Source organism: Staurois parvus, unplaced genomic scaffold (genome assembly GCF_062004578.1).
Source record: "Staurois parvus isolate SC_StPar_1 unplaced genomic scaffold, SC_StPar_1.0 ptg000255l, whole genome shotgun sequence".
NCBI lineage: Eukaryota > Metazoa > Chordata > Amphibia > Anura > Ranidae > Staurois > Staurois parvus.
In genome coordinates, this window is record NW_028318051.1 from 1,588,229 (window position 1) to 1,608,058 (window position 19,830).

At 45.8% G+C, this 19,830-nt stretch overlaps 1 protein-coding gene across 1 annotated transcript; it reads right to left on the reverse strand.

Moving 5' to 3' along the window:
* Window positions 1-8,076: 8,076 nt before the first annotated feature.
* LOC149459521 (olfactory receptor 10A3-like) lies at window positions 8,077-9,000 on the reverse strand. Its single transcript, XM_089681013.1, has one exon. It carries the CDS (start codon window positions 8,998-9,000, stop codon window positions 8,077-8,079), a length of 924 nt encoding a protein of 307 aa, XP_089537139.1.
* Between the last annotated feature and the right edge of the window lie 10,830 nt (window positions 9,001-19,830).

Genomic DNA, 19,830 nt, shown 5'->3' on the forward strand with positions numbered 1-19,830 from the left:
ACGTCACAGGGACTGGAACACAGGAGCCGGATGCCGGCATCAGCCGGAGGAGATGGCCGGGGACGCTGCAGGGGACGCATCGCGGGAGCGAAGGACAAGGTAAGCTCTGCAGGGACTGCCTATGCAGCGCCGCATGGTAAGCTCGAGTGTAGCTCGGGGTTACCGCTTTTGGTACTGACATTTTACCCCGAGCTACACTCGGGAATACCGCCAGGGAGGTTAAATGAGCCAATGACAGGGACTCTCTCAAGCAGGAGGTGCAGCTGCAAAGTATTGTGGAATATGCAGTCTTCAACGGAAACAGTCTGATAGGCTTATAAAGAAATAGAACTACAAAGGCCAGAATGCTAAGTGAGAGCAGAGTGAAGGACTCCATCTTGCGTTTCCTGGGGGGAGGCAGTCTGCATGTGGCAAGGTAACAGTCTGGACCTAGCAGAGAAGTGCTTAGGGCCAGTTCACAGCATGCTGAGTTATCTGCATCAGTCGGGGGGACATCCAAACTGAGAGATGTGGACCTACAATACAGAAGTGCTCATCGTGAGGTGACCAGAGGAGCCGGTCATTTCCAGGACAATCGTTTGGGTCTTAGTCCCAGGATCTAGTGATAGGGATTTTGCCCACTGGCAGATGACAGGAACACAGCACACATACAGAGACATTACACTTCGCCCATACTCACCAGGCACTGGGTTGTGTAGATGGTCCTGCTAAACAGACACAGTGTTTGCTTTGCTATACAAATACTACCACAGGATTACAACTATACTTTTACCGTAGGAGTTTAACTGCACCAACGAAAATGGCTCACTGAAGATCCCAACATTCATCCTGTTACCAAGAGACTGAAGTTATTGGTGCCATATGGGCGCGCGCATGCATATTCAGGTCTCTATATTGCATGGTGTGTGAGGGAATAGCTTTACCTTGGAAAGTACCGTATTTTTTACTCCATAAGACACACCTACAGTGGGGCAAAAAAGTATTTAGTCAGCCAACAATTGTGCAAGTTCTCCCACTTAAAAAGATGAGAGAGGCCTGTAATTGGCATCATAGGTAGACCTCAACTATGAGAGACAAAATGAGAAAACAAATCCAGACAATCACATTGGCTGATTTGGAAAGAATTTATTTGCAAATTATGGTGGAAAATAAGTATTTGGTCACCTACAAACAAGCAAGATGTCTGGCTCTCACAGACCTGTACCTTCTTCTTTAAGAGGCTCCTCTGTCCTGCACTCATTACCTGTATCAATGGCACCTGTTTGAACTTGTTATCAATATAAAAGACACCTGTCCACAACCTCAAAAAATCACACTCCAAACTCCACTATGGTGAAGACCAATGAGATGTCGAAGGACACCAGAAACAAAATTGTAGACCTGCACCAGGCTGAGAAGACTGAATCTGCAATAGGCAAGCAGCTTGGTGTGAACAAATCAACTGTGGGAGCAATAATTAGAAAATGGAAGACATATAAGACCACTGATAATCTCCCTTGATCTAGGGCTCCACGCAAGATCTCACCCGTGGGGTCAAAATGATCACAAGAACGGTGAGCAAAAATCCCAGGACCACATGGGGGGACCTAGTGAATGACCAGCAGAGAGCTGGGACCAACGTAACAAAGGCTACCATCAGTAACACACTACGCCGCCAGGGACTCAGATCCTGCAGTGCCAGAAGTGTCCCCCTGCTTAAGCCAGTACATGTCCGGGCCCGTCTGAAGTTTGCTAGAGAGCATTTGGATGATCCAGAAGAGGATTGGGAGAATGTCATTTGGTCAGATGAAACCAAAATAGAACTGTTTGGTAGAAACACAACTCGTCGTGTTTGGAGGAGAGAGAATGCTGAGTTGCATCCAAAGAACACCATACCTACTGTGAGGCATGGGGGTGGCAACATCATGCTTTGTGGCTGTTTCTCTGCAAAGGGACCAGGACGACTGATCCATGTACAGGACAGAATGAATGGGGCCATGTATCGCGAGATTTTGAGTGCAAACCTCCTTCCAACATGACAATGATCCCAAACATACCGCCCGGGCAACGAAGGAGTGGCTTCGTAAGAAGCATTTCAAGGTCCTGGAGTGGCCTAGCCAGTCTCCACATCTCAACCCCATAGAAAACCTTCGGAGGGAGTTGAAAGTCCATGTTGCCCAGCGACAGCCCCAAATCATCACTGCTCTAGAGGAGATCTGCATGGAGGAATGGGCCAACATACCAGCAACAGTGTGTGCCAACCTTGTGAAGACGTACAGGAAACGTCTGACCTCTGTCATTGCCAACAAAGGATATATAACAAAGTATTGAGATGAACTTTTCATATTGACCAAATACTTATTTTCCACCATAATTTGCAAATAAATTCTTTCCAAATCAGCCAATGTGATTGTCTGGATTTTTTTTCTCATTTTGTCTCTCATAGTTGAGGTCTACCTATGATGCCAATTACAGGCCTCTCTCATCTTTTTAAGTGGGAGAACTTGCACAATTGGTGGCTGACTAAATACTTTTTTGCCCCACTGTAGGTTTTAGAGGCAGAAAACAGGAAAAAAAAATTCTGAACTAATGGACTGCAGACATAGTACAGGAGATGACCAGAGACTGCGGACAGCACAGGGATGACCAGAGACTGCGGACAGCACAGGGATGACCAGAGACTGCGGACAGCACAGAGATGACCAGAGACTGCGAACAGCACAGGGATGACCAGAGACTGCGGACAGTACAGGAGATGACTGCTGACCTTTGGGGAGGGGGGGGAGCGGGTACCTGAATTTGACAGGTACCCGCTCTTACTTCCGCGGAGTTGTTCTTTGATCTTACCTGTTCCTCTATCCAGCGGCGTGCTGTCTTCCCGGCTTCTGTAGTGTCGGCGCTCGGCATGACAGCCGGGTGCCCAGTGCGCATGAGCGAGAAGCACTTGCGCTTTGTGATTGGTCCGGCGGCTTCTGGGATCTGTCATGTGTCCCAGGTACCGCCTTACCATTCACAAAAAGCACCGCTTCTTGCGCATGCGCACTTGGCACCCGGCTGTCAAGCCCAGCGCCCACACTACAGAAGCCGGGAAGACAGCACGCCGCTGGATAGGGGAACAGGTAAGGTCAAAGAACAACTCCGCGGAAGTAAGAGCGGGTACCTGTCAAATTCAGGTACCCGCTCCCCACCTCCCCAAAGGTCAGCAGTCATCTCCATAAGGTCCCGCTGCAGAGCTGAGCGGTCGGCCCGGTATTCTGGCGGTGGAAATACCGAACCGGCCGCTCCATATTCGCTCCATAAGACGCACTGACATTTTCCCCCCCTTTTTGGGGGGAAAAAGTGCATCTTATGGAGCGAAAAATACGGTAGCTATTAAGCATCAATTGGGTACAGTGTTGGTACAGTGTTTGCCTATTGGGCTTGTGGTGTCGGGGGTTAGAAGGGAGAAGTCTGACACAACAGAGAGTCATTCTTCTGCTCTCCTCCTTCTTGGAGATCATAGAGCCAAATTTATGTAAAGGGGTTTAGACCCACTTGGAGGGCGCCATTTAAGTGTTTGCCTCTGCTCTTGGGGTTATTCATGGTTGGAATCCCCTGAAAGCAGCCTGAGCGTAAAAGTGAGTTATATTGCTTGCGGTCACAGTATTTGCTGTTCTCTTGATTCACCGAACGTATACCTGTTGTTAATGTTTATTACTTCCCATAGAGGTCTTACAGTAAAGCTGATCTCTGTGTTTTATTATAAAGTGTGTGCTTTTATTATTATTATTATTATTACTACGAGTTTATATAGCGCCAAAGGGTTTGCTCAGCGCTGTACAATAGGGGGGACAATACATGGCACAGTACAACAACAACAAACAACGTACGAGGGGTAAGAGGGCCCTACTCTTACGAGCTTACAATCTAGGAGGGAGGGGGTAAAGGTACAGTAGGAAGTGGCTGAGGGGGATGAAGTGGCGGGAGGAATGAGGGAGGATGGCCGTTAGGTGAGGGTGGGGTAGGCTTCCCTGAAGAGATGGGTTTTGAGGGAGCGCCTGAATGTGAATAGGGAAGGCGACAGTCTGATGGATTGGGGCAGTGAGTTCCAGAGGATGGGGGAGGACCTGGAGAAGTCCTGCAGTCGTGCATGGGAGGAGGAGACCAGGGAGCAGGATAGAAGGAGGTCCTGTGAGGAGCGAAGGGTACGAGTAGGGTGGTACTTGGTGATCAGGTTGGTGAGGTAGTCAGGGGCAGTGTTGTGAACGGCTTTGTAGGTCAGGGTTAGGAGTTTAAATTTGATGCGTTGGGCAATCGGGAGCCAGTGGAGGGAGAGGCAGAGGGGGGTGGCAGAGGTGGAGCGGGTGGTGAGGTGGATGAGTCTGGCAGCTGAGTTCAGGATGGTCTGGAGCGGGGAGAGCCTGCACTTGGGTAGGCCAGTGAGGAGGGAGTTGCAGTAGTCAAGGCGTGAGATGATGAGGGAGTGTACTAGAAGTTTGGTGGTGTCTGGGGTGAGGAAGGAGCGTATCTTGGCAATGTTGCGAAGATGGAGCCTGCATGTGTTTGTGAGTGATTTGACATGCGGTTGGAGGGAGAGGTTCGCGTCAAGAATGACGCCAAGGACTTTGGCTTGCGGGGCGGGAGTGATAGTGGAGTTGTTGGTGATGATGGATAGGATGGGGGGGGGGGTGTTGGCAGGGGGAAAGATGAGGAGCTCGGTTTTGGAGAGGTTGAGCTTGAGGAAATGTAGCGACATCCAGTCTGAGATGTCATTTAGGAGGTGAGTGATGCGGGCGGAGATAGTGGGGGTGAGGTGAGGGGTGGAGAGGTAGATTTGGGTGTCGTCAGCATAGAGGTGATAGTTGAAGCCGTGAGATTGTATGAGTTTGCCCAGGGAGGAGGTGTAGATGGAGAAGAGAAGGGGTCCAAGGACAGAGCCTTGGGGGACCCCAACAGAGAGGGGGAGGGAGGGGGAGGTGGCACCATTGTAGGTGATACTGAAGGGGCGTCGGGATAGGTAGGATGAGAACCAAGAGAGAGCAGTATCTCCGATGCCAAGGGAGAGTAGTTTATTAAGGAGGAGGGGGTGGTCAACTGTGTCGAAGGCCGCAGAGAGGTCCAGGAGAAGGAGGACAGAGTAGTCGCCCTTGGCTTTGGCGTTGAGTAGGTCGTTAGTGATTTTGAGGAGGGCAGTTGCAGTGGAGTGTAGGGGACGGAAGCCGGACTGTAGAGGGTCAAGGAGGTTATTGTCTGTAAGGTGGGCGCTTAGGCGATCGTAGACTATGCGTTCAAGGAGCTTGGAGGTGAGTGGCAGCAGGGAGATGGGTCTGAGGTTGTTGGGGTCCGCGGGATCCAGGGAGGGCTTTTTGAGGATGGGGGTGATATGCGCGTGCTTTAGGGGGGAGGGGAATACGCCAGTAGAGAGGGAGAGATTGAAGATGTGGGTGAGGGAGCGGATGAGGGAAGAGGGGGGTGACCGGAGGAGTTGAGAGGGGATAGGGTCCAGGGGGCAGGTAGTGAGGCGGGCTTTTGAGAGGACTTTGGCGACTTCCTCAGTAGTGACAGGGCTGAGGGAGTGCAGTGCGGGGGGGCTTATGGTGGGCATTCATTAGTCCTTGAACTTACACTATTGCCAGGGGTGTCAGTTGGGGCTGAGACAGTTCTTGGGGTTGAGAGGCAGAGTGGCGGAATGAACAAACTTAAGCAGCCCCTTCGGGGGTATCGCTACATTTATGTAGGGAATTTGAGCTTGGATAGGGAATAGGGGTGTATAGGATGCCCAATGGACAGAACTTCGAGGACAACTTACTGACTATATACAACTTCTCCTTTAAGGCTTCGACAGCATGGTTGGAGTTCTAGCCAGCACCTCGAAAAGTCTCTTACTAGTCCTGAGCAGAGGACCTGGATCCTGTTCCCTTGTGTAAGGTGGACAGTCACTGGCAAGGGGGCCAATCTTGTTTCCCACCAGTGCTCCTTCCCCAATCCGCCCGGGGGGTGTAGGTGTATATGCTCAATGAAATGAAAATGATAGAGACAGTATAATATACACATATGTGAACAAACACATAGAAAAAAAAATTAGGGTAACAAACACTTTAACAAAGTTAGAAACAACCATATTAGAGAATTTTACATCTTCTTGACCTCAATAGGAAGTATTATTGATTTACCATTAATATTGACAATGAGTTGATAATGGATTTCCGATCTAGATCACAGAAGCTGCAATTCGTATTATATTTGGATGCCATACAGCGCCTTGAAAAAGTATTCATCCCCCTTGAAATTTTCCATATTTTGTTATGTTACAACCAAAAATGTAAATGTATTTTATTGGGATTTTCTGTGATAGACCAACACAAAGTGGCACATAACTGTGAAGCGGAAAGAAAATGAGAAATGGTTTTCAACATTTTTTACAAATAAATATGTGAAAAGTGTGGCGGCATTTGTATTCAGCCCCCCGGAGTCAATACTTTATAGAACCACTGTTCACTGCAATTCCAGCTGCAAGTCTTTTTGGGGATGTCTCTCCCAGCTTTGCACATCTAGAGAAGGACATTTCTGCCCATTCTTCTTTGCAGAATCGCTCAAGCTCTGTCAGATTGGATGGAGAGCGATTTTCAAGTCTTGACACAGATTCACCATTGGATTTAGGTTTGGACTGTGTCTGGGCCATTCTAACACATGATGATGCTTTGATGTAAACCATTCCATTGTAGCTCCGGCTGGATGTTTCAGGTCGTTGTCCTGCTAGAAGGTGAACCTCTCCCCCAGTCTCAAGTCTTTTTCAGACTCTAACAGGTTTTCTTCTAAGATTGCCCTGTATTTGGCTCCATCCATCTTCCTATCAACTCCGACCAGCTTCCCGGTCCCTGCTAAAGAAAAGCATCCCCACAACATGATGCTGCCACCACCATGTTTCACAGTAGAGATGGTGTGTTCAGGGTGATGTGCATTGTTAGTACATAGCGTTTTGCTTCTAGGCCAAAAAGTTAAATTTTGGTCTCATCTAAGCAGAGCACCTTCTTTCAGATGTTTGCTGTGTCCTCCACATAGCTTCATGCAAACGGGACTTCTTATGGCTTTCTTTCAACAATGGCTTTCTTCTTGCCACAAGTTTTGGGCAATTTTTAGACATTTTGCCAGGGCACCTCTGAAGAAACCTCAAGGCAGCCCAGGGTGCCTGGTCACCCTGATTGAGAAAGGCTGATCTAACTATTCCCTACTCTATCCGGAACACAAATATTATACAGATCAATACAAAAATACTCCAGAAGAAGGAAAGTTGTTATATTTGGTAATGTATTCATGGCTTTATAATGATTCTAGGCAGAGCCATTGGTAAGGCAGTACACCCAGCCCTCCTGTACCGGCCCAGGCCCCATCAGTTCATAAGGGGGGCCCAGGCACCTGCCGAGCAGGCGGACTAGCTGTACTGCCTTATGGCTGACACTTGCGTGACCCTTGCGCATCCTCCTGCAGTGCTTCCGGCTTTTACTCCTCTTTCTCCCAACAGCTGTGCTGCAGGAGGGGTACGCTCTATTATATGCGCCCCCTTCCACATGCTATCAGGCCCCCCTGTGCACCCCCCCCCCCACTCCCCCACAGCGCTGCCAGCTTCTTTTCTCTTATCGGCACCTTCTACAGAGCACATAGGGAGCATGTTTCAGAATGAAGAGCGGGGGAAGGGGATGGTAAATATGTATTTTTTCCTGAATGAACACGGTGAGCAATCCGTACTGATCACTCCTGTGTCCATTCATCGTTAAAGCCTAGTAAACTATGCTATTCACTTGAATAGGTCTTGTTCAATGGAGGTATCATTTCTGCCATGGCTGCAAAGCATAGCATCGTGGCTGTGATATTTTAGCAAAAATATAATTTGATATTTTCGGAGGACGAAGGGGCCCTGTCAGGAATGATTTACTGGGCCCCATGATAGACAACAGAGACCAGCAACCCTAATTCTAGGTATTTTAGTCTGATAATAGAAAATAAACTTTATGGACCCTTATGGTTGGACAATTTCTTGCTTTTCGAGAATCAGTAGATGGCTCATGCTTCGTAGATCCAGTCAAGAACCTACCCTAATATGAAAGGTCCGACTCTGCTTTATTTTATCTTGTTTAACAGCATCTCAAATGCCTTCCTTATTTCCTGATTCCTCAGACTATAAATAACTGGATTGAATAATGGAGTCACCACTGTATACACGACATACAAAGCCTTAGAGAGTGCATGGCCTCTATTTGGAACAACATAGATTGCGGTCAGGGTTCCATAGTAGGTGCTCACTGATGTCAGGTGTGAGCTACAAGTGGAGAAGGTTTTCTTCCTTCCAGTACTGGATGGAATCTTGAGAACTGTCAGAAAGATGCACACATAGCTCGCTAAAATGAATACAAAAGGAATAACTATTATAGGGATGGACAATACGAAGATTAAGGTTTCCAACATGGATGTATTGGAACACGACAGTTTTAAAAGTGGACCCAGTTCACAAATGAAGTGGTCAATGATGTTTGGCCCACAAAAATCACTACTAAACATCATTAGAGATGTATTGAGAGTAACTAAAAGTCCTACCAGCCAAGAGGCACCTACAAGCTTCAGGCAAACCCCATGTCCCATAGTGGAGGTATAATGTAAAGGATTGCAGATGGCTAGATAACGATCGTAGGACATGGCAGTCAGAATGAAGCTCTCTGCAACTGTAGAAGACCCATACAGGTAGAATTGTGATATGCAACCTGCCATGGACACCTTACCAACTTCATTCAGTATCTGACACAACATTTCAGGAGCGATGTTTGTGATAAACACAATGTCACATATCGAAAGATGAATGAGAAAGATGTACATTGGTGTATGGAGGTGATGATTTGCCAATGTTAAGAAGATAATAAGGAGGTTTCCAAACAGTGTTGCAATGTAAATAATGAAAAAGACCACGAAGACTAAAGTCCTAAACTGGTCAAGTTTCCCAAATCCAAGCAGGACAAATTCGAAAGCCTCTGTTTGGTTTGTCTTGCTCATGTTCATTTGACTTTCCTGACTGCACCATTCGCAGCTACTGTTACAGGAATTAAAAAAAGAAATAAAGTGTAGATAAACCCAAAAAACAAAAATGTAATATACAGTATTGCAGCTTACCAGTCTTTATATGCAGTGGCTGATTTTGGTTTAATTTCTTGGGCTGTTCCCTTTTTTTTACCTGGTGATCCCAGGGAGACAAAAACCAGCACATCCCTGCTGTCAGTAGAGAGATCTGTGTTGTTTACCAACACAGATCTCTTTCCTGTCACTAGCTTCTGTCAACCGGTGGGTCCCGGCCATGAATCATTGGTTGGGACCCACTGATCAGCAGGCAAAGGAGCCAGTGATATCATGGGTAGGCGGCCATGCACAACCCCTACCCGTAAAAGCAGAATCATGTATATACAGTATACCTGATTCTGCACAGGTGGTGCACACTAGGTTCCAAAAAATAAAACATTACAGGAAAAGATAGGATATATACATTATATCTAGGAAAGGAAAGGGGAGATTTCGTTTCATTTCCTGAAGCATCTCTAGGACAGGAAGTGAGGGAAAATCTCCCCAATGGGACACAGATGGCAAAAAAAACTTTATATGAATTTTAACCTTTCCTTTTTTTAAACTTGAAAATAAAGTTTGGCCTGATGTACACTTTAAAGAAATACACCACAGTGGGTGACACCACTTTCACTGTGACATGTAAGGTATGCATTGGTGTCACCTCTCCAACTGCAGCCTGTTAAATGGATATTGAGGGAAAAGCAATACACTAAAAAGTAATCAGCTCTACACATTCTCATTCTTCAAAAATATATGAAAAGTAAAATCTAGTAACAATATCTTAGAACTAGTTTGGAAAGTTTTATTATAAAAAAAGAAAAATGGTAATGTACTTGCAGTTATGATTGAAATGTTTGTGTCTTCTACTTGTTACTTAAAGCAGATTTAAAGTCAGAACCAGGGGCAGACTGACAACTCATGGGGCCCCTGGGCAATAGGGGATCATGGGGCCCCTGTGTCCTCGCCCAAACTCAAAAAAGCCTATGAAAAAGGTACCAGGGGCATCTCATGGGGCCCCCTACTGACCCCGGGCCCTCGGGCAGTGCCGAGTTTCCAAATGGTCAGTCCGCCCCGGTCAGAACTTATCTTCTCATCTATAAAAGGACTGGGAGATTTTCCTTCACTTCCTTTCTTGAGACACAACAGGAAGTGATAGATGATATATCCAAAAGAAGGGAAATCCTCCCTTAAATATAGTTTAAGGGTAAAGTAAAACTAAACTAATAAAATAAAAAATGTGTTGAGAGGTGGACTGATTTTGCTTTAACAGAAATGCAACTATTTTGTTTACATTCTCTGTGGTGCACACCCCTGGCTCTTTCCTGGCATTTATTAGATGCCCAGAGTGGCATCAGGGCAGGGCAGTGTAACTCTCCTACTCATGTGTTACATCATCACTGGCCACCTACTGGTCAAAGTGGAGTGATGCGGAATCCTGAACAAATGGTATGAACTGAATAACCCTTTTTGGTTGTTACTCTTGTAAAATCTTTAGAAATTTCCTTTAAAAAAGCTATGCTGGCCATTCATTGTGGAAAGAGCTCACCTTCACCCAGCAGACTTTAGTTTCTGTTTATCGGGACATAAACATTAGCAGCATTTAATGCTCTGCAAAATAAATTGTTCTTTACACAGAGAAGTAGAAATGTAGCATTAGATTAAAACATATGCTACTGAGATCCTAGAAAGAACGTCTCATGAAATTACCAATGTTCTGGTGTTTTTGTGGGTTGTTGGATTTGTGTTTTGCCGTCACACTGCCAACTGAATGGCCTTGATGATTATTTTTATTCTATTTTCTACCTGGGGAATTTCTTAGGAATAATCATTTGTTACAGTTACAAGTCTATGGAGGTTTAATTAAATTCTATCCCAATGCGGTTACAGTGTTACTAAACCCCGGACCCTGCATTCACTATATCTGGTCTTCCTCAGGACCCTGCATTCACTATATCTGGTCTTCCTCAGGACCCTGCATTCACTATATCTGGTCTTCCTCAGGACCCTGCATTCACTATATCTGGTCACCCACAGTACACGGAAATGCAATTATTTTAGTAAATATAAACTGCTAAATACCTTTTCTCATCAGCAGTTAGAGCAGTCTTATGACTACTATCGGTGTTCAGCAGAGCACATGTTAAAGTTTATAGGAGGAGTTTTCTTTCTGCTCTAGGAGGATGCAGAACCCCCGACCCTCTGTCTGGACAGTTCTGATTGGCCCTGTGCTGATCACATGCACTCTCCCAAGAAAAAAAAAAAAAAAAACCTCTCTACCAATACACACCAAACTAAGCATGTGCGGAGTGACTCCACACAATATGTCTTATCAGGAGATAACAGGGGGAGACTGGAATAAGGGAAGACAGGATCAAACAGCCTTTTTACAGAATGCAGAGGATTAACCCCTTAGGTTCCACAGTGAGTATAACAAGCATGCTTTACTGCATATACAGACTGATTGTACTGCTCTGCGTTTAGTTTAGGGGCAATTTGGGGCACAACAAATGCCGACAGCAAATACCACCAAATGGATTAAAGCCCTGTACACATGATGAGAATATCGAACACATGATCGTCCGTTTTTTCTTTTTGCATGCTAGTCTCGTATCGTTAATGAAAAGGTTACTAAACTTCCGAAAATTTTCGTAGGACAGAAAGAAAATTCAGAAGTGATGTCATGTATTGTATTGTATTTGTATTGTATTTTCAGATGAAAATTGTACTGATTAAACAAAATTTGTACGATCTGGTGTGGTACTAGAAAAATATTTGTGGTTGTTCCTTCGAATAATTTTGGACGAAAGCTGTGTACTAACAATCCAATTATCGTATGATCGCTTTGAAAGTAGTATATATTGTATGATTTTCTGATCGTGTGTACTAGGCTTAAAGCGGAGTTCCACTCACCCTGTCAAAAAATAAAAGTCAGCAGCTACAAAAACTGTAGTTGCTGACTGTTAAAAAACAGCCACTTACCTGTCCCTCGGTCCCGTGGTGTGTCCCCCGCAGCCTGTTTCACCGGCTGTCCTGTATTCCAGGAGGCCGACCTCTTCAGTGTGGGCACCCGGCTGTGATAACTTGCGGCTTCACATCCGGGTACCCACTGTGCATGCGCGAGTAGCTCTACGCTTCTTGAATGATCCTGTAGTCTTTGGAGACCTGTCACGTGTCCCAAAAGACTACAGGGAGGGAGGGAGGACACCTTCCGCTTCAGATCACCTAGACCAGGGGTAGGCAACATGTGGCTCTCTAGCTGTTGTGGAACTACATTTCCCATAAAGCATTGCAAAGATTACAAAACTGACAGTTACAGCTATGACTTGCAGAGGCATGATGGAACTTGTAGTCCTGCGGCTCTAAGGCTGCCTACCCCTGGCCTAGGGGCAATCGGACCACAAGTGGGAGCGGGTACCTGTCAAATTCGGGTACACGCCCCCCCCCCCCCCGCTTAATGGGGAGTGGGGGAGCAGTCCTTTAAGCAGAACTTCCCCTTTTGGGTGGAGCTCAGCTTTAAGGCATCCTACTTCCAACACCATGGATCATTGTGCGGTGTTGATAGAGACTGTTAATAGTAGGTTACATTTATCTGTTTGGTCATTTTTGTAATATATAGAAAAAGGAACTTCGGTGCAATAGGTATCTCCTTATAATTGTGCAGCTAGAATGTAATGTGTTTCCACATATGACAAAATAAATCTCCTAGATTGTAAGCTCCAAGGATCAGGGCCCTCCTATCCCTCTTGTATTGTTGCTGTATTGTATCCTGTTATATTGTACAGCGCTGAGCAAACTGTTGGTGCTATATAAATCCTGTATAATAATAATAATAAAAAAATGCAGCGCAACAAATAAACAACACAGTGATACTTCTATGTCAAATGTGAACCTTGAACCTGATGACGTCAAGCCGCAAACCGGAAGTCTACGTGCCGCCATTTTGGAAGTGGGATTACAGCATCTAAACAATCTGGAGCACTATATAGGGAGGTTTTTACACTGTGGTGTCCCAGGTGGACACATTTTAATGTGAGTGGATATATATACTTTTAATAAAAGCTATTTTGGTTGTACATACTACACTATATTCAATGTTTTTTTACATGATTACAGTGGATTGGATCTATACAAAGTGTTGGCAAAGAGTGGGAAGACTTTGTACCATATATACCTGCCCGGGTTAAAAGGGAAAAGTGCAGTTTGATCTGTCATTATGGGTCAAACTTTGAGGTGAGTGCATAGGAGTGCTGGAGGTGGAGGAGCACAAAGGGGTGATACGGAAGCACCATACACTTGAATATAGCGGTTTGATTACACCTGTTTACACAAAGGCATCGTGGAATACGTGGGATTGTTCATCACGATTTATGTTGTATAAAGTCTCGCGATTTATGTTATATAAAGTATGACAAGCACTGTGGATATTACAGAATATATGTGCGTCCATATATATCTATTGGAATATATGACCATGAAGTATGTTTGATGATTAAGTATTCACAAGCACTGTAGAGTGTTGTCTCCGTCAATGTTTATTAGTGCACATTCAGCAGGTTCAATGTTCACATTTGATATTTGTTAGGGACCAGCCGGTGGTAGCCTCTAGCGTTCCACAGACCAGAATTCCCCAGGGCGCAGAATCTAAGTTCCGACCTGCTTGTTCACCAGAGCCCCTGATGGTGGGGATGGACTTGGAGCAAGCCGAGACCAGGTCGCCACCCCTGGGTGCAACCAGCTGTGGTAGAGGCACCTGTCGGTGGTACGCAGCAGGTGAGAGTCTGATGTGAGGAGGTAGAGTAAGCGAGGTCAGACAGGCCGAGTCAGTAACAGCGGAGCAGGTCGGTACAAAACAGCAGGCAGAAGAATAAACGGGTCACGGTCCAGGTTTGGCAACAAGAGATCAAAAGTGCAGCAGCAGGCAGGAGAATGGTTAGGCAAGCCAGGGATCAGAGCAGGAGAAGTCAGCAGATCAGGATCAGGCAGGGTCAGCAGCAAAGTAAACTCACAGGAACACAGGAAAGACCATATGGCACTTGAGCATTGCAAGAGCTGGGTTTAAATAGCCCGCCCGACTCCTGACAGGCGCTCCTGGGTCCTAGTGCTTGCCTGGCGCCGTCATTGGTGACAGGTGCGCCTGGGTCCTAGTGCCCGCCTGCTTGTACGTTTTGTCAGGACTCTACGCATGTGCAGATTCGATCGCCGCAGCGATCTTCCCATTCCCTGACAATATTGCATGTCGGAATTTGTTGGCCGTCTGCATCCCATTGGGTAGAATTATTTTTACTTCCCGTCTTGTCGGCACAAAATCAAGTAAGAGAAAATATCACTAAATAAAGAAAAATCCACTTGTAGACAGTGCTCACCGGGGCAATTGCCTCTAGATTTGCCTGGACTATTGTAACTTCCTCCTCATTGGCCTACCTCATCGCAGGCTATCCCCTCTTCAGTCTATCATGAATGCTGCTGCCAGACTCATCCACCTTACTAACCGTTCCGTATCTGCCACCCCTCTCTGCCAATCCCTCCACTGGCCTCCACTTAGTGTCCTCCACCTCTCTCTGCCAATCCCTCCACTGGCCTCCACTCAGTGTCCTCCATCCCTCTCTGCCAATCCCTCCACTGGCCTCCACTTAGTCTCCTCCGTCCCTCTCTGCCAATCCCTCCACTGGCCTCCACTCAGTGTCCTCCACCCCTCTCTGCTAATCCCTCCACTGGCCTCCACTTAGTGTCCTCCACCCCTCTCTGCCAATCCCTCCACTGGCCTCCAGTGTCCTCCACCCCTCTCTGCCAATCCCTCCACTGGCCTCCAGTGTCCTCCACCCCTCTCTGCCAATCCCTCCACTGGCTTCCCATTGCCCAACTGATAAAATTCAAAACACTAACAATAACATATAAAGCCATTTAAACTCTGCCCCAAATTATATCACCAATCTTGTCTCCAAATATCACCCAAACAGTCCTCTCCGCTCCTCGCACGACCTCTTGCTCTCTAGCCCCCTTGTCTCCTCCTCCCATGCTCATCTCCAGGACTTCTTCAGAGCTTCCCTCATCCTCTGGAACTCTCTACCCCAATTTATCAGACTATCGCCTACTCTGCTCACTTTTAGGCAATCTCTGAAAACCTATCTCTTCAGGGAAGCCTATCCTGCCCTCAGCTATTAATGGTATTTTCTACTCTTCCAACCAGTCCATCCCCCACAGTTATTACCTTTTGTACCACTAGCCCCTCCCTCCTAGATTGTAAACTCCAAGGAGCAGGAACCTCCTAACCCTCTTGTATTGAACTGTATTGTTGCTGTATTGTCTCCCGTTATATTGTAAAGTGCTGAACAAACTGTTGGCGCTATATAAATCCTGTACAACAATAATAATAATAATAGATTTCCCCTCTATTCCTGTTCCAACTCAACATTTTGGATTTTGGCACTGGACAGTACGGCAGGGTCTGTAGAGAGGGTATATCTCCCCAGTGGGGAAGCAGGCAGCAATAAAGGCCTAAATATAAAAAATGGCCAGACCATCCAAAAAAGTATCCTCTAGGTTTTTTTACTGAAGCATCAAAGAATTTAACAACATTCCACTGATTTTTCGGGGACATGCAGCCCCTCTTTCTCAAGGTGACAGACATGGCAGGCCTGCGCATTTGTGAAAACTTGATAGTCTTCTATCTCAAAGTGAAAAAAAGTCTTAGTTTTAGATACATTTTAACTTCCATGACAGTGGTTTTTGCAGATCTGTTCTTCCCTGTGTCTTGATTTAATAGTCTTAATGTGCTTTTACTAGGATGGATTTTTTTGTATTGTATTCTGTTGTAATTAGCTTTCATTTATCTAATTAAAGTAATATTGTTCTTGTTTTAACAAGATTGTACTAAGTAATGCGATGGATAGATGCAGGAAATTGTTCCTTGTTCTGATGGTATAGATGGCAGAAAATCGTGATAACGTTTTGAATGATCTTTGTAGACTTATCACGTGAACTGAATCCTTGCACTTTGGTGTAGACAAGAACCCCAAATCTTTTCACATTGTTTCCTGAGAATTGAAGACAATGGACTTATTGAAAATCTCAACTTTAAGATTTAAGGAATCAAGAAGACCTTCAGACAAAAATGGTTCTAATATGTAGACTACATGTTTTCTGCTGAATACTTATCCACTCTTACATCTATTGTCCAGAGGAAAACCCTGAAGCATTTACCTTTACAAAGGGGACAATGCAGAGCAGAAAACCATCTTTGCACCACCATCCCTCTCCTTGCTAACCTTTCCTTCTCTACTTCTTTATTTTTCCTCCTTCCTATCCAGTAGCCTCTCCCCCCTCTTCCTCATCCTTTATCCACCCAATTACTCCCTGACCCCTTAAAGCCCTTCCTATCCCCAGTTCTACCCATCATAATCATCCAGGTTGACAATCTGTTGCACCGTGTTACCATAGACTACAGCTCTATCAAAGGTATTGTCGCACCTTTTTATGTCCATGTTTCAATAAAAAAATTTAAAATTGGGTATATTTTGAACATTGTAAGGAAGGGGAACACAGCAGCGCTTATCTGAATGTAGTAAGAATTACAAAACCATTTAATAATTTAATAAAAGCAACTCACAAAATAAATATAAAGGCTTACATATGACAGAAATAAGCTTCCTTTGTAGGTGGTCTATAGGTAGGGGTGTGGTGATCTGTCGGCCACTTGACCACACAGGTTTCCAGGGCTCCAAGACAATGGGGAATTCGAGGCCGACAGCCGTGACATCTCCAAAGCCAAAATATTTATTTCACCTGACCGCCCTCTCCTCTTATCTGGTCCAGAGGGTATAAGAGTACTCACATTGCCTTTCCCTGTTTGCTTGGTGGGTTGGTGGCTGCCTTCAGACGTTATGTTGGGCTGGATCTTTCCCTGCTTCACAGGCCATCCTCCCAAGGAGACAATGTTCCTCTGCCCATAGGTAGGCCTCCTCCCAGGCTCCAAACTTCAGCTCCTCTATGTCCACCTTCCACCTGGCACTGCCCTGACTCTCCCAGGCTCTGAGATACTTAAGGGTTGCCTTGATCACCACACCCAGGCTCCTGCCAAGGGATTGGCCAAGGTCCCTCAAGTAGGCCGATCTGAGCCTCTTCCCGTCCTAAATCCCTCCTCCAGAAAGCTCCAGGTTTCCGGAGAGGTGGGAGGGCTCCAGAAGCTCTGACCTTCAGAATCCTCCTAGCCTGTTATGAGGTGAACTCCTGCCTCACTAATAGGCTGACTCTTTCCAAGCTGCTACTCAGCCTCTATCTAAAAAAACATATCTAGCTAACTTGGAGGGCCTTACATCTGCATTATCCAGCAACTGATGGTCAAGTTTGGCAAACATAGAAAGAGTAAAGAAAATACACAGTATTTCCAGGTATGGAGGAGCATGTGAATTACATTTCTTCCTCCCATGTAACAGTGTTCGTGCTTGGTGACTGGTCCAGCACTGTCAAATGAGAGCAGGGAGAGACCTTAGTCCTACCAAAATCCAAATACTGAGCTTACACAGAGCTTCTGCCTTTTTCCTTCCTGCACTGTGAATGTTTACATGTTATGTGCAATTAAACCATGGCAACATCTAATGTTTGTGTAGTATTATGTTCAGCAGACTGTGTTCTTCTATTGTTGTGACTTAGATGACGTTCAGAGCACATTTTATGCCCAATTCATGCTAAACTCCACGTAATCCCAAGGAGTTCACATACTTTTTCTTGCAACTGTATATAGTAATTGTAAGGGAATTCCCGTGAGACGGCTGGTGAATAGACGTGCACATGCACACAGAAATGCGCGATCGCACACGTACACACACACGGCGAAGATTGGCACCAGACGGACTATTTAAAAGGTACCTCTGCCTGTGCTGAGTGCTGACTGGTCTTCAGCTGTTCCCCATTTCCTGCTTGTTCCTGTGTGATTCCCTTGTTGCTGACCCGGCTTGTTCCTGACCTGACTCTGATTACTCTCCTGCTTGATACTTGTTCCTGACCTTGGCTCTGCTCCTGACTTTGGCTTGCTTGTGACTTGGTACCTCGCTGTCTGCCCGTTGATGACCCTGGCTATTCCTATGACACTGCTCCTGTCTCCCATCCCAGCTTCCAGTCTTACTCTGGTGCACACCTGGTGACCTACCATACCAGCTCTGCATATCACTACTGTTCCTGAATCGGAGGTTCATCAGTCTTCCAAAGTCTCCAACTACAAGAGCTGCAAACATCTGCTGGCGCTCTTGTCCCCCTGATCCCTAGACACCCTCTGTTCCACTTCCAGTGGGGTCAGGGCTAGTGATACAAGTGAGGCCGATCTCGTCATTTCAGTCTCCAATCAGGTACGTGACAGTAATATTTGGGGATGTCTAGCTCAGTGGTAGATGCGTTTTCAAGTGAGTTCACGGCAGTCAGGAACTATTTTCAGGGCTTGCTAGCCCACTTTTATTTAAAGTTCTTCTCCAGTAAAATACACACAGTCCAAATGAAAATACTAGCCCACCTGGCTACTCTTCAGCAGCACTGCTGCTGTAGTTACTGGTCCTTCTGACCACCAGTTCTTTCAGGCACACAACTTAGAGCCGCACATGACTCCTCTGGCCAAGTCCTCAGGCCATTAACTGTCTCTTGCAGACCTTCATACTTAGGCTGTCACCTGCAGCCTCTCTGACTCCTGTAGGAGACCTCCTGTCTCTTTTGGGTGGAGCCCTGAAGTATTCCTGAACCTCCATTATAAGGCCTGTGTGCACCTGGGCATACACCCTGCTGTTCCTCCACAAAACCCGGACACTGGGTTGAAGATTCTGTCCCACCCAGGGGCGGACTGACCATTTGGAAACTCAGGCACTGCCCGAGGGCCCGGGGTCAGTAGGGGGCCCCATGAGATGCACCTGGTACCTTTTTCATAGGCTTTTTTGAGTTTGGGCAAGGACACAGGGGCCCCATGATCCACTATTGCCCGGGGGCCCCATGAGTTGTCAGTCTGCCCCTGGTCCCACCCAAGACACTACGGAATCTCCAAACTACAGATCCGCTTCCAGGAATACCAAAACCTGGAGAAAGCTACAAAAGCAGTTTTATCCACTCAACAGCTATACTCTGTAGTCCTGCACCACCCTGTGTCCTTTAACTGACAAATTTCACAGTGACAGAGTCCTGTCCTGTCACAATATATATATGTATAAAATTATCTATAGTGCAGCGCTCGAATGTAAATCAAATACTACAATAATTGTGCTCACATGCAATAGTGTCACAAAATTAATCTAACACAAATCATTAGGTGAGATATCTTCATTCAAAAGTGCCACTCAGTGTTATTCATCCCTTCGTGCCCACATATTATAGCAATTATAAATAAACATAAATAAACTATCATAAGAAAAAATAATGAAAAATAATTTTCACAGTGCTCCAAGTATAATGTTGTGACCACACTTAATATAATAATCAAACAAGTCCAAAAAAATTAAAATGTCCATATAAACTGGTAGTAAATTCATGCAATGTGTAAAAAGATGTGCAAACAAATGTGATCTTGTTCCACAACCGTGCCACTCTTCACCTCCTAAGGCTAAATTGCCTCCTCACCTCCTTAAACTGACCCCTAAGGGCCAAACAGCTTTCAGGATCACTCTGGATCCTTATCCCCTGGTAACAGGCACTTCTCCTGACGTTGCAGATCACTTTAGGGTACATCCATTACCCCAAATCGGAAGCCTCTAGGGAATAATTGCTCACCAACCCAGTGAGCAAAAAAGAATCCTC